General features: G+C 47.3%; 1 protein-coding gene across 3 annotated transcripts in view; it reads right to left on the bottom strand.

Moving 5' to 3' along the window:
* DNM3 (dynamin 3) overlaps positions 1 to 14,264 on the bottom strand; it is a 382,651-nt gene that overhangs the window by 83,143 nt on the left and 285,244 nt on the right. For all 3 annotated transcript variants that reach the window (XM_054587765.1, XM_054587764.1, XM_054587763.1), the window contains one exon: positions 1,682 to 1,793. In XM_054587765.1, the coding sequence (XP_054443740.1) occupies positions 1,682 to 1,793 (112 nt within the window). The remainder of the gene's footprint in view (positions 1 to 1,681; positions 1,794 to 14,264) is intronic.

A 14,264-nucleotide genomic window follows, 5' to 3' on the forward strand; every position in this document is an offset into this window, starting at 1 on the left:
CCTGAGCACCTTGCCGACGATGGAACCTGCCCTCACTCGCACTGGCTGTCCCTTTACTTTTTACAAAGCTTCCCCTCTCTTAAATCACACTGTACGATTATGCGGTTATTTACTGTCTTGATGGATGTCCAGTCCTTGGTGGCAGGGACCTTGCCGCGCCCCTCGGTGTCACCAGGGCCCAGCCTGGTGCCTGGACAGAAGCATGGGCTCAACATGCTTTTATGGAATGAATGAATAGAAATTCACCTGCAATGTGAAAATTTCTAATATTAAAGGTTTGTGAAATTAAACATACTACCATCAAGGGATAAGGAAGAGTAGTAAGTAATGATTAGAAGTCAAATGATTTTTTAAATGTTTCCTCATGTGTGGTCTTTGGAGTGGTGTCTGTGTGCGCATGAGTGCACACAAGTGACACAGGCTGGTCAGCAATTATGGAAATCACGGACCCACGCCTCTGTGCCTGGTGTCAGCAGGAAAGGGCCTGGCTCCGCCCTGTCTGGAGGGCACAGGGTTTGCGGGGGGCGGGGGGGTCGCTGTTTTCGGCGCTAACCCGTCAAAAGGCAGGTTGGAATGGGGTTAGGCGGTCTACGTGTGCACTAGAAGAACAGCATTAAGGAGAACATTCTGGCACAAATCCTCGGTCCTCTATCCCAGAACTCCATTAAATTCCCGCCTAACCTCAGGGACGCGGTAGGGCCTCATGGCCCTTTGAGAGACTTCCACTGTCCCACATGGCGTCCATCTCTCAGACTTACCTTGTCCCTGTTTGGGCCTAGAAATAACCCAGCTGGTGCGGGCCCAGGCCTAGCAACTGACTGAGAGCCCTACAGGCAGCACAGCGGTCAAGCTGGCCTCCGCCCCTGAGCCCCCTAGTCCTGGGGGAGCCCGGAGGCGCAGCGCCCTGTGGGGCGCAGCCAGGCCGTGAGCGCCACTCAGCGGCAGTCCGCGGAAAGGCCTGCGGACGTGTGCTGGGCCGCGCTTGCGCAGGGTGCAAACCCAGGCCCGCCTGTGTAGCGTTACATTTTCCAAAGAACACAAATAGAAGGTCTGTTTATTAACTTGAATGAGAAAAGTGTCTTCAAGACACTTGAAGTGTATTAATAAAGATAAGTGGGAATACCTGCCTAATTTTTCTTGTTCTTTCACATTCACGATGACATGAACCAGAGTTTGAAAACAGATATAATTTTGGAATAGATACTAGAGACATAATGAAAGGAGGTAGATTTTTATAAAAATAAGTACACTTTTAAGTCTATAAAATAGTTATGATTAATTTTATATGTATAATCACTACAAGTAGTTTATAACATGTATTGTATATGCTATGACTACATGAGGAGTGTTGTAAGCTGCCCGTATTAATACTGAAACAACTGTGGAGTAGCATGGAAGGAAAAATAAAAATTTAAGTTAAAACAAAGCCACTCCCTTTTAGTCTGAGATTACATCTCTTATGTTTCATGGCAGAGTAGGGTATTTCCTTTAACAAATATACCGATCAACTTCTAAAAATATTTAGAAATCTCGTGGAGAAAAAAATACAGAAGCACAGTATCACTTAAAACCATGTCCCATTAGGTCAAAAGAGAGCTAACTTCTCCCGCACACAGCGCGTCGCATTACGTTTCCTTAAACGTGGTCAATAACTTCAAAATAAGAGATGTCTCCAACTCACTAAAGATTTGTCGGGATAGACGCCAGCTCTGAGCAGAGAGGCCTTCCAGCTGTCCACGTCCTCCTGGGAGTCACAGGCCAGCTCCAGGAAGCGGTAGTCTTTGTACACGTTCCTGGAGTTCAAAAAGACCCCGCGTTAGTGCCGAACCAAGTTCAAAACGATTTTCTCTCAGCAGACCATGATACAAATGGCAGCCCAGAAGGCTAGTTCTCTCAGTCACTGGAGGGAGAACAATTGTTGTATTTAAAATGCTTTGCGGATTCCTATAGGTATGCATTATATAATTTTTTTTTTAAAGCCTCTCGTGAAAGAATTCAGAGTCGCCTGTATTGCTAAGCAAGAACTTGAGAAAATCCAAATGCTCTCAATGTGATGGCACAATCGGTGCCAACGGAGGGGAACTGTCTAAAGGGAAAGGATTTGCTGTTGCCTGGTGACTAGATCAATTTTCTGAAAGTATTTTACAAGACTAAATGGCTCATAAAACTTTAAAATGCATGGCAGTAATCTCACACACCGAAAAGACGACACTAGATCTAAAACAGAGAACACTTGTCAGTGCTGCCAAAGGAGAGCCTTCGCCAGGACTTAGCAGCGTGAGAGGCTTAGCAAGTGCAGGTTCGAAACTGGGCCAGCACTCTAATTTTATATTTCTTTGGCTAATAAGAAAATAATACAAAAGATGTAACACATGCCCATTTGAAAAGTTTGGGAACAAGGTAAAAGTAAAAATTGTGACAATCACTCTTTTTTCACTGTTTACAGATTATCTTACTTCTTTATACTCTTGCTCTCTGCATTTTCCACACAGTTGAATTTTTCTATTTTTATCATTTTTCATCTTTTTTCACTTACTATTACATCACAGTCATCTACCCACACCATTACGTCTTTATAAGCATCAAATTATAACGGCACTAATCATTATTACAAATGTATGGTAATTTCCTTAACATCTTCCTAATATTAGACAATTAAGTAATTGTCCTTTTCTTGTAATCATAAATGCTTAAATGACTATGTTAGCCATAAGCCTTTGTCACATTTACTATTATTTTCTGAAAGTAGATTCCTATAGTTACAGGATCAAAGTTATGATCATTTTTTAAGACACTGATTGATAAACATTCCAGTCACCTTTCCAGAAAGAAAATCCAGTTTAGACAGACACTAGCAGTTGCACAAGATTAACGATCTTTTCCTCATTCTCTGAAGGTGTTCTCATTTATGCCTGAGCATCTCAATTTATCCTTGAACCCAGGCGACTCACAAGTTCGTATCCCCAGTCCAGACCTGTTCCAGGTTCATACCATCTACTGACTTAGCCACGTGAGTCTCTCAAAGGCACCTTGACGTGAACAACAATTGCTGATGCCAACTTGGTGTTCCCATTTCATGCAGCAGCCGTATGACCCAGATATTTTGGGGGGAAACCTAAGCCACCTTCCACTCTCCCATGCCCCTCTTCCACTTTGCCACCTAAAAGCGCACTTCCGGTGTGCTGACCACCATCTTATCATCACCTCCTCAGTGGCCTCCCAGCGCCCCCTGTCCCCTCCAAGTTTGTTGTCCTCCCTGAACGCTCATCATGCTCTGAAGATGTGAGGAGGTATTTTCACTCCTGGCCTAAAACACTCTAACAGCCACCTGCCTTTAGGAAAAAACCACGGCCTCAGGTGCCTACAAGGGCCTGCACCGCCTGGCCCAGCACCCCCCACCCCTCCAGCTTCTTCGCACGCTCTGCTCGCCTGCTCTCTCTGCTCTGGCCACACTGGCCTCCTTGTACCTTCTCTGATGGGCCACGCTCGCCCCCAGGGCTCTGAGCGTCACGCCCCCTCCACCCGCATCTCCCCGCTTCCCTGCTGCACAGTCAGCTCCTGCTCCACCTCGGCGCCTCAGCTCCATCCCTGTGTCCCGAGACACGACTTCCCCAACACCCCTACAGGAAGCTCCTCTTTCACACATTTTCCTATTTCACGTTTACCTTTCCCTTCATGGCCCTGATCACAGGTGTGATTTCGGAACTGTGTGAGTTTCTTTTTCCGTCTCATTTACTTATTAATTTTGGTAACATCTGTTTTCCCAACTAGCCTATAAACAACATATAATTAGGACAAAAACTATACCATTTTTTTGCTCATCCATCTATACCCCGGGGATTCTGGGAAGTTTTAGTCATGTTTATTCCTTACCATAGCTCTATGCTTGGATTTAGCTTTATCATTTTGAAATTTTTTTAGAATGCTCTTGTTTTTTACGTACGCGCGTGCCCGCACGTGTGTATGGTGAGAAACAAACTGCCTTTTTGGCTTCTATATTTTTTCGCGGTTTTCAGTTCTACAGGTAAGTGATTATTTTTCAGTTTTCCAAATCATTATTTAGTTCATTTTTGTATATATGAAATACAGGAATAAAATAATAACTCTGACTTACTGAAGACTTTGGAAGCTTTTACGTTCCTCCACTTTGTCTCATGATAACTGCTAATCTGTCTGCCCAGCATTGACCTAGAAGATCATTTCTCAATTATTGTTTCCCCATCTCTTTAAGTCTCCTTTTTTCTTTTTCTTTTACTTTTGCATTCAGTGTTGTTACGCTTAAGCAATTACTTAGATGGAACTCAACGTCTAACTTACTGTTTATCATCAGCCACTTTCCACCTGGACGTCCCTGTCTGCGAACTCTCACTCGGGCTCGTGTTTTGAAGGGGCCTCCGTGTGGGCTGGCCGTCGGGGTTTCCAGGCAGGGCCGTGTCCACACTCCTCACGTTGATTCAGTGAGGACGTGCAGAAGTTTCTTTTTGTTGCCTTCTTGTTTAGCCCACTTTGTTAATCAGGGTAAAGTGCACATGCGTCCCTCGGAGACTTTCGCCCTAGGTCACGCCACGGGCCGTGGGGAAAGCCGACCGACACTGCTGCTGCCCCGGGCTTTTGAAACTCTCCGTGTCTGTCGTGTATGACTTGGTGGAGAAGGGGAAACAGAAACTTCTAATTTTTCACCATTTAAAAAAATCCATCTCATTTAATCCCCATAGCTATGCCGCCAATGTGGTAATGGAGCTATTTCACAGCAGAGGACACTGAGACTCAGAGAGATTAGGTGACTTCCCCAAGGTCACGTAGCTAATAAATGGCATGACCTGGGCCTCCCACAGTCCTCGGCCTGTGGCCTCCTTGAAACAAAAATTTGTTGAATGAATGAATGAATGAATGAACAAAAGAACTACAGAATGAACTTAGGCTGTGCTGATTTTTAAAACCACCTTTTATCATTTTTGACTGAATCCTAAACTTTCTACAGAAAATGTAAGATAAAAAAGTTTAAAAAGACAAACCACAATAAGCAGAATGAGCAATTTCAATTAAAAGTGGGACATATTTAAAGAAAACGTATTCTCCAAGTATGCAAGTTTATTTTTGGAAAATCTGAAAGATCCTATCTTTGCTACAAAGCAGACAGGGTAATGGATTGTCTTGATGGAATCAAAATTCATCAGTTTTTAATTATCTATTTATTTCTCTTCCATTTGGGTTTCCATCTGAGGCATTTCCACTGCCCAGTGAGTCCTTTAAGATGCAAAGGTACGGGGACAGCCAAGCTGGACAAATGCCACGGAGCTCCTGGCCAGCTGGATGTCACGCAGCGCAGAGGGTGCAGATCTGAAGAATTCAGCTTTGGCCCACGGTCCGTGACCTTTCTCCAGAGTATTTTCTTTCAGGGGCTCTTCAGATGGAAAAATCTTGATTTTTTTTCCTCCTCAAAGGATAGCCAAATTCTTGAGAGGGAAAATAATTATCTGGTTGAAACATTAGAAGAGGGTCAGAGACTTCTGGTGGCTTTGGCAGCTTCATTTTTACCCATTTTTGAAAATGCATCTCGGGCTGTGTCTAGACGTCCAAGGAGAGTTGGATGCAGGTTTGAAACACTGAACTGAGCTGAGTTACGGGAAGCCTCATAAATCCTGTGCAAGCTGCTTCCAGGTTCTCACCACATGCTGGAGCTGTATAGATAACCCACAGCAATTTGTACTGACTGCGTTTTTTTGTTTAGTCTATTTCAGCTGCAACCATGCAGATATGAGCTTCTGAATGATTTTGCCATGAAATCAAGCTGGACTATGTGTTTTACAGTTTGAAAAAATAAAAGTCACCTCAACATGAAAAATGAGCAGGAGAAATTTTATCCTGCACGTAAAGGGCTTTTAATTGCTATACCCGGAAGAGAACATGACCACGTGATGAGACCATGTTTTGATTATACGTATAACTTTCAGTCACATCTCATAAGGGCTATGACAGCTCTTCAAACATCTGAGACCAGATATTATGTGTCCCCCAAGTCTTCCCGTCCCTAAGCCAACCCTTCTGCCAATTTTTTCAGATGTTTCTAATATGAAGGGGTTTCTAGATAACACAGCCCTCCCATGCATGTGTTCTACTTTAAAAGGGTTTTCTAAAAATTGAAATGCCAACAACTGATCGCAAATCTCTAGCTGCAATATTGCTGGAATTTTTGCCTGCCTTCTAGATAGCAGGCTTTTACGAATGTAAGTAAAATGTAGTAGAATATAGTTGAGACCATGAACACCTGTCGAAATGCACGACCCGGGTAAGGCGGCCTCTCCGATTTTAGCTCCCTCATCTATAAAATGGGGATCCATAACCGTATTCCCCTCAGGCTAACTGTGATCATGAAATAAGGTTATACGTGTGAAGAGCACTGCTTCACATCGCGCCCAGCAATAGATAGATACAAAAGTAAAATATACAAATGACAAAAATCACTGCGATGCGTTATTCTCGCTGCCTTTAGGCTCCCTGCGTTTCCCCTTCCGTACGACCAGACTCTCCCGTGCTGATCACTCACGGCCAAAGGGACGAGATTCTTTCATTGGGCTTCACTTGATATTCTATTATTGACATTTCCTTTTCTTGACATAGTCAAAAGCAAAAAAAAAAAAAAAAACCCAAAAGAATTAAAATTTTAAATAAAAAATTTTAATTTTTAGAAAAAAATGTTTTAAAATATGAGATCAAAAATTAAAAACTAAGATATCAGAGTATCACAAAACGCGTTTGCTGTACGTGTAGCGGCAGGACGGGCTGGGGGCCACTGGGCCTCGTGGTCGGGGGCTGCCGGTGGCCACCGGGCCGGGTCCCTGTCGGTGCGCCGCGCAGTCGCCACGGAGGAGCTCGAAGTGAGGTTTGGTTGTAACTCTGGGGTCTTGTTGATGACAAAAAGGATCATTAAGAAGGCAGGTTACAATGTAGATGGTGGAAATTCTTACAATTGGACTACTGAGTATCACAATATTCTTGTTCAAATGCTAAAACAATCTGATGCCACATCGGCTAAGAAGGTAACATCACTACAAACAGGCAACTTGGGAGAGCACCTTTAGCAGGAGCGGGATCCCCTGGCTTCGTGAAGGGGCTGGGGCTCCTGGCCCTTTCTCCACGCACCTTATGGCCCCCTCCCCAGGAGAGGAGGAGAACTGGCGGGTTGGCTTGGTGTTTCTGAAAGAGACGTTGGGGAGCTCGTGCCTGCGGGACACACACATCCTCCCGGCTCCGGGACGCTCTGGTGGGCTGCCGGGGCTGGGGCTGCTGGGGCTGGGCCATGAGCAAGATGCTTGGCCACGGATCTCGGCCCATTTGTTTTCTGCTTTATCTGTTTGTTTTCTGTGCTTCTAAAACCAGCAACAAGAAATGTTAACTAGAGAGGAGAGGGAAGGGTGTGATTTATTGACCCTCTAAAACTCCCACAGTGAGGGGTGGCTTTGAAGAGAGGGTAATGGTTTGGGTTTCAGATGGGTTAGACAGGAAGCGACAGAGGCCTTCTGGGTGGAAATGCCCAGTAGGCGGTTGGCAATGTGGGACTGGTGTCTCGGGATCATAAATAATAACAATACTACATGTGGCTGCGAGGCTGGGTGCCACGTGAATGTGTTTATTCCATTTTAATACAGCTTCTTAGCTTCATTAAGTATTTTCCCATAGGAGGACAAGCCAAACTGCCACAGGTCATGCGTCTGCTTGGGCATAACCAATAGCAGGCAAATTAGCCAATATTACAATATCCCTGGAAAAAAGTTGTTGTTGCAATCCGAACTTATGTAGCCCAAAGCCATGAAAGACTTTAAAAGAGGATTAAAAAAAAAAAAAAAAAAAGGCAACTGGGGAGGAAAGCACAGACGGAACCACAGTTTTTCTCCATCTGCCCTGTGTGTTAGGTCAGAGAGGCTGCGGCAGGCCCGGCTGCCGCTCAGCGTCCCTGAAACCCGAGGCGTAAAGGCTGGCCGGCCGCGGCCTCCTTCCCGCCTGCTGGGACCTGGGCCGCCGTCTGCGCCGGCCGGGCCTCCCGCCCTCCAGCACGAACCTTCTGAGAATCACCTTACGCAGGACAGTTCTTTTGTGTTAATGACTGGTTAATAATAATATATTGCATACACTCTTTTTAAAAACTCACTTTTTAAAGTTCTAAAGAGCTAGATTTATGAGGAGCTATCAACACAGGAGAAACAATACCTAATCCCAGAAGGCACAGTTTTTTGGTCAGGCCAAAAACAGTTGTGACAAAATATGGAGTGATGGGTTTCAGTGAGCCCCCAACACCTGCAGGGCGTTTGGGGAGGCTCCTCAGAGCCTGGGGCCGGGGTGAGGATATCAGGGCACATTCATCAGGGTTGAGGTACCGTCAAAGAAAGGGCAGAGAAATACTCCGGAAAGGCGAACGGGACAGGCATGTCATGGTACCAATGGTTTTCCACAATGAAACCGCTGTGGAAACAAGCCTTTCAAATTACATTAAGATTAGTACCTGTCGATGTTATTATTATGTGAATCATGCCGAGTTGTATCAATGTCAGTTCCTTGAATTCCGCTCGGAAAGTTCTGTATGACTCGCATTCGCACAGAGAGACAGGCCTCCTTCACATCTCTGTCTCATCTGCGGCTACGAAAAGATGTCCTGGGTCTGTCAGGACCTTTGGCGGTTTTGTGAGCGGGGCTGTCTAAGGGAGCTCTGGCCCACTGGCCCCTCCCAGGAAATCAGCACCACCTCCATTCCGGCTCTGCTCCGTGCGACCAGGATTGGGGTGGGCGGCGTACAACCAGATGCACGAAATTGTTAACGGCCCCCGATCCGCTCACACACATCAGTCCCTTTGTTGCAAAAAGAGAAAACCTGGTCTGTAGGAAGCTTGGCGATGCAGTGACCCGTCTGAGGAAGCCATTTCAGGTGTGCCTACAGTTTTCAGCGTAAGTGGATATAAATGAATTATCTAAGAGAGTAAATCAGATTTTAAAAAAATCAAGCACTTCAATGACAACCTGGGTCTTGTGTGAAAGAAGGATATTCGTGCAGAAGCTGGTGACGGTGACGGTGGTGACAGGCCTGTGGCCGGGGTCCCAGGACACACGTTTCGTCCCACCGCCCTCTTGACCACTTGGCAAACTCCTCCTCATTCTTACAGCCTTGACTCAGATGGTCCCTCCTGAGAGTTTTCCCCAAGTGGCATTAATTGCACAAGTTATTCTCTCCTCGGTGCTCCCTTAATGTCTTAGTTATACAGCCTTTGGGTTGAACTATAACTACCTTCTACTTATGGGATTTCTTACTCCAAGAGGTGGTAAAAGTATAAACAATGTCAGAGCTGATGTACATAAAATCACGGGCTGGAGAGCCCTGATGGATTAATAAAAACGGGAGAGACTTGGACAGGCATCTTCAAACTCCAAGTTTCTATTAAGGAAAACGACCACGCCAGGTGTCTTCATAGAAGATAACAGAAGGACGGGTGGATTATATGTCTGGTTATTTGACAGGTCACTCTGTATAACAGTTCTTATAGTATTCAGGTATTGATTTACTGTTTAATAAACATTTGTCAAGGAGCTACGTGAGAGGTATTGTGCCAACCCCCGAGGGACACACGGTGATTAAGACACACAAGGTCCCCGTGCTCCTGAAGCGTCTATCCGGGCCCAAGGCACAAAAATCGATGGTGAGCAGAATGCTAGGTCACCAACAGCCAATAATTTAGACCTCACTGTCCAGGCACCAGGTAAACCCCCAAAATCCCACTGACATTCCCCTCCTCCCCCTAAACTGAACAAAACAAAAACAGACATTTCTTTTGTTCCACTCAGTTTCATCATTTTAACAATTACTCAAAAGACTGAAAATAATTCATAACCCAGATAAAGGAGATCTTTACAAAGCTTTTAGTGGTTTTTGAAAATTGCTGTTTAAAATGTTCACTACAAAGGCGTTTCTGACCAGACAGCTGTTTCCAAGGACAACGCTTTTGTGTTTTAAGACTAACTTGAAAATTGAGATGTCTTTGCCTTCCAGGACAACTCAGCAGCTGGGGAGGTTATTTCACCTCTCTCTTTCGCATTTTACTGGATTTAATTTTAAGGGGGGGAAAAAAAGATATAAAGGAGAAAATTGCATGGAACACAGAACAAAACCTATTGCACAACAAGCAACTGCACATTTCCAACCACGGGAAAACACAAAGGCAGCCCTACATCTCTCTTTGACTGAAGAAGGGACGACAGAAACCCTTCCTGGTCAAACTGATGTCTTTCCTTGCACAAAGAGGGCCCCTAACGCTCGATACCATCCAGGTGGACTTGGCTCTCTACAGGAACAGAAAGAAATGACCAGAATGGTTTCAGGAAGTGACAATGGAGAGTCGGCCACAAAGAATCTAAGACACGCTGTCTGTGCTCTTCACCGGCCAAGTCCCGCCGGCCGCTGCGCCCAGTGCAGGGGCCCGATTAATGAGCTGGGGCCCATTCTCAGGGAGCTGGAGGGAGCCTCCCAGGTGACCAAGGAGGGGACGGAGGAGGCTGCAAGGCCAGGGGAAGATGTCCTTAAGATGACACTAGCAGGCCAAGCACAGTTGGCAGTGATCTGAAGCTCCTGGAGTTTCAGGCCATTATCACAAAGGGAAAAACAGAGATGAAACTGTCCATGTTGCCGAGATTGGAAAGACCTTCCCTGCAATGCAAAAGAACCTCTGATGGTCAGGTCTCCCTTGGTGGCTGGCGAGGCTCTCAGGTGGATGGTGCCCGGAAGGAAGCGGCCGCGGGGCGAACAGGTGCGGGGTGATCACAGGCTGCTAGAGCTGCGTGGGCAAAAAACCGGGTGTGACCCACAGGGGGCGTTGTGAGGGACGCTCTCTGGGAGAGAACATTCCTGGGAAACGCAAAGGCCCTCGCGCAGGAACCAGCTCAGCAAAGTCAGGAAACAGTAAGAAGGCTGATAGCACTGGAGCAGGGCGCAGGGGACAGCGGCGGGGGTGATTCAGAGAACCCGCCAGAGGCCACGTCCGGGAGGGCCTGCAGGCCGTGACAAGGAGTTTGGATTCTTCCCTGAGCGTGATGAAAGGACCCCAAGGAGTTTCGGCAGGGGCGTGTGATAAGATCTGATTTACTGCTTCTGGCCTCTCTCTCGCTTGTGTGAGAACACACGGACTGGAAAGCAGGGGGAGCAGAGAGACCCCCGCAAGGAGGGGGCTGCTGAGGACTCCAGGCCAGAGGTGGCTGGGCTGGGAGGCCGCCGCGGGGAGAGGAAGCCAGGCTCTAAGGCGGGAGAGCGCTGTGTTCCTGAGGAAGGGCTGTGACAAGAGAGCACAGGAGAGGACTCGAGGCGGTGCCGACGCGTCTGGCGCGCGCCGCTGGCAGACGGGAGGAGGCGCGTGTGGGTGGGGAGACCACGACGGGGGCGCTGAGCAGGGTGGGCAGGAGGGAGGCTGCAGGGAGACTGAAGCCCGCGAGAAAGAGCGGGGCCGCGTGTGTCCATGTAGGATCCTCGGCACAAAGATGACACGAGGGGCTGTCTCTGTTTTTCCGCGTGGTGACAGTGGTCACAGAGGCCATTAAGATCTCACTGAAGAGCAAGGCTGATCTGACAACAGGAACCTCCGTGGACCCAGACCACGGCTTTGCTAGCGGCTCTGCGCTGACCTGGGAATGATTCCGGCGCCCACGCCCACGCACGGTGCTGTGCCCATGCAGAGATGCGCGAGACCCCGCACTGGGCATCCTGCGCGTCCACTACCCGAGATATTCAGCTGAAGATGGTCTTATGCTTGAGTATTTCAAATCAATAAGCTTTGACAATCAATACTAGTGTGTTAAAGGTGACTTACAGTGCCCCCACTTCTCTTCCACTCCAAGACAGAGTTATTGTTGTCAAGCTCTCTCGTCCGACGGTGACTGGGTTCCATCGTGGGAATTGCTCAGCGCGCATTCATTCCTGCGCTGACCACGTGGAGGAGGGCCGGGCGCGTGGCAGGACGGTCTTTGTAAAACCAGACTGCCCGTGAAAACAAGCAAAGCGGGTTCAGTGACCAGGCACCCGCCTACCTCCCAGGCTCAGCTGGGGAGACTGATGTCACAGGCCAGGAGAAGCCACGGCCGCCCCGGAAACCACCAGAGAGGCAGGACACTGCAGTCTCCAAACTAAGCCAATCGCTGTGGCTGTTGGGGTCCTGTGGAGTCAGCATGTGCCCAAGTGGACTGGGCGAGCCTGGCTCAGCTGGGGCGGCAGGGGTGTGGGGTGCCGGGCGACACCGCCTGAGTCTGCACACTCACCCCAGGGCCACATGCTAACGGTCCCGACGCTGAGAGATGGGAGGACAGAGCAGAGACGTTGATGGGAAGAAGGGCCGATGAGTCACAGGAGCGCGCCATCGCCGCCTCCGAGGCAGGTCACGGGGCTAGCCCGGCGTTGGGGGTTCCCCGAAGGCCACTGCGAGTGCTACGTATGGTGAAACACCAGTGACAGCACCCACGCCCCGCCCCACAAGGGCTCTCCATCAGGAAAGGAGATAAAAGTTAGGCAACGCTGGCCCCGGCAGGGGAGAGAGCTGTATCCGCCTATGGAAGAGTGTGCAGGGCACTTTTTATGAACGCATCACCATCTGGATTCTACAGGACTGTGAACAGAGTTAAAAAGAAAAATGTGTAATTCTGGGACAAACGCAGGGTGGTGTCCCTTATGTGAGAGTGACCAGGAAACATCCGAAAAGGTAGAGGTCCCCCTTGCAGTGGATCTGAGCCCAAGGACACCCCCCAAGGGACAGACAGATCACTGATGGCCTGCGCGAAGGGAGTTGGTTAGTCTCAGGGACAGAGCTCGAGTGCAGCCTCTCTTCCGTCCCAGGGTCCCTCCTCTTCACGGTCACATAATCCAATGACGCTGACACTTCAGAAACCTCTCATTTTTCTGAGTGAAGCACCCCGATCCTTTGGCTAGGCTCACAAAAGAATTCTCTTACTTCATCAATTATTTTAACTTTCACTTACAGGATCCTTTTATATTTTTCCTTGCCATTCACTGGGAAGTTTTAACGAGTCAAGCCTCTGAGTAACGTTCGAGGTGATAAGCCATCGTGATCTTGTACAAAAGCAAGATGTGTTCTCGATGGCGTCGGCTTGCCCGCGCCGCCTCCCTGCGGGGATTCCTGCCTCCTTTTCACGCACTGCATGCGAGCAGACGGCAGGAGCCTTCGAGTTTGGATCGTTTTCCTCCGAAGACATAACACCCCATGCTTTCCCACAGTGCAGATAGTCAGCCATTTCCTGCCAGCCGCCCAAGCCCTGAGAAATCTTCCGAGGCCTGTGAAACCTTTTGGAGGTCTTCTTCTTTTGACTGCGCGGGGAGGCCGATCTGGGACGGCTGAGTTTCTGCGATGTGCTCTGATTACTTACACAGATGTCATGACTGGTTTGCACATTGGGGATCTAGGAAATTGGGATCTGGGAATTCTCATTTATTATCCTATACCATTGACGGACATATCCTTCTTCGTCTACTCTGAGAGTCCTAAGTGCAGAGAACAAGGGCCATTTTTGTTTCCTCGCCCCTACCAGAGAGCCTAGCACATAATAGGTGCTCACCAAAGTACTTAGACCTTAGAGAACTTCTGCCCTCAACTTACTTCCTCAAGGAGAGTTTCCCAGCCACATTAAAAAAACAACTCAGTTCCACAATGATTCAGGTTTGCTAATAACCCTTACAGTAAAATTTTGCTGATGGCTCTTTGAAAACTTAAATATTAGTTATTCCTTTTTGTGCACATATTTAACCCCCCAGAGGGCTCAGAGACTATTAAGGCATGCTCCCCTCTCAAAGAAATGATCTTGCCTTTTGTCTGACATTTAGTCATTACAGCTTTTATTATAATTCGCATCATTTCATCTAATACGACAATGAGAATGCTTGTTTCTGATTCTGCAAATACTGATTCTCCACTTCATAACAAGAACCCCATAGGCAAGCTGATGGTATCAACAATAAACAGTGGCATCGCATTTGAGAATGGGAAATAATACTTAACACAAACCTTCATTTACCAGGGACAGTTGAGAAATGGGTTGTTAAACTAAGCATTTTGGTTAAGTTAGAATATATAATTTATACTGTATGTGTAATTTCTGTATTACAAGATTTAAAAGAATTATAATACAATTTACATATAAACCTTTGCCAAAAATAAACTCGTGTTTAATAACGTACGTCAGACTTCATCCAATTTAGAGAATATTAGCAAAATAAGTAATCATTA

The sequence above is a fragment of the Pteronotus mesoamericanus genome, unplaced genomic scaffold (genome assembly GCF_021234165.1).
Source record: "Pteronotus mesoamericanus isolate MK-2021 breed Mesoamerican mustached bat unplaced genomic scaffold, CSHL_Meso_final scaffold_1186, whole genome shotgun sequence".
NCBI lineage: Eukaryota > Metazoa > Chordata > Mammalia > Chiroptera > Mormoopidae > Pteronotus > Pteronotus mesoamericanus.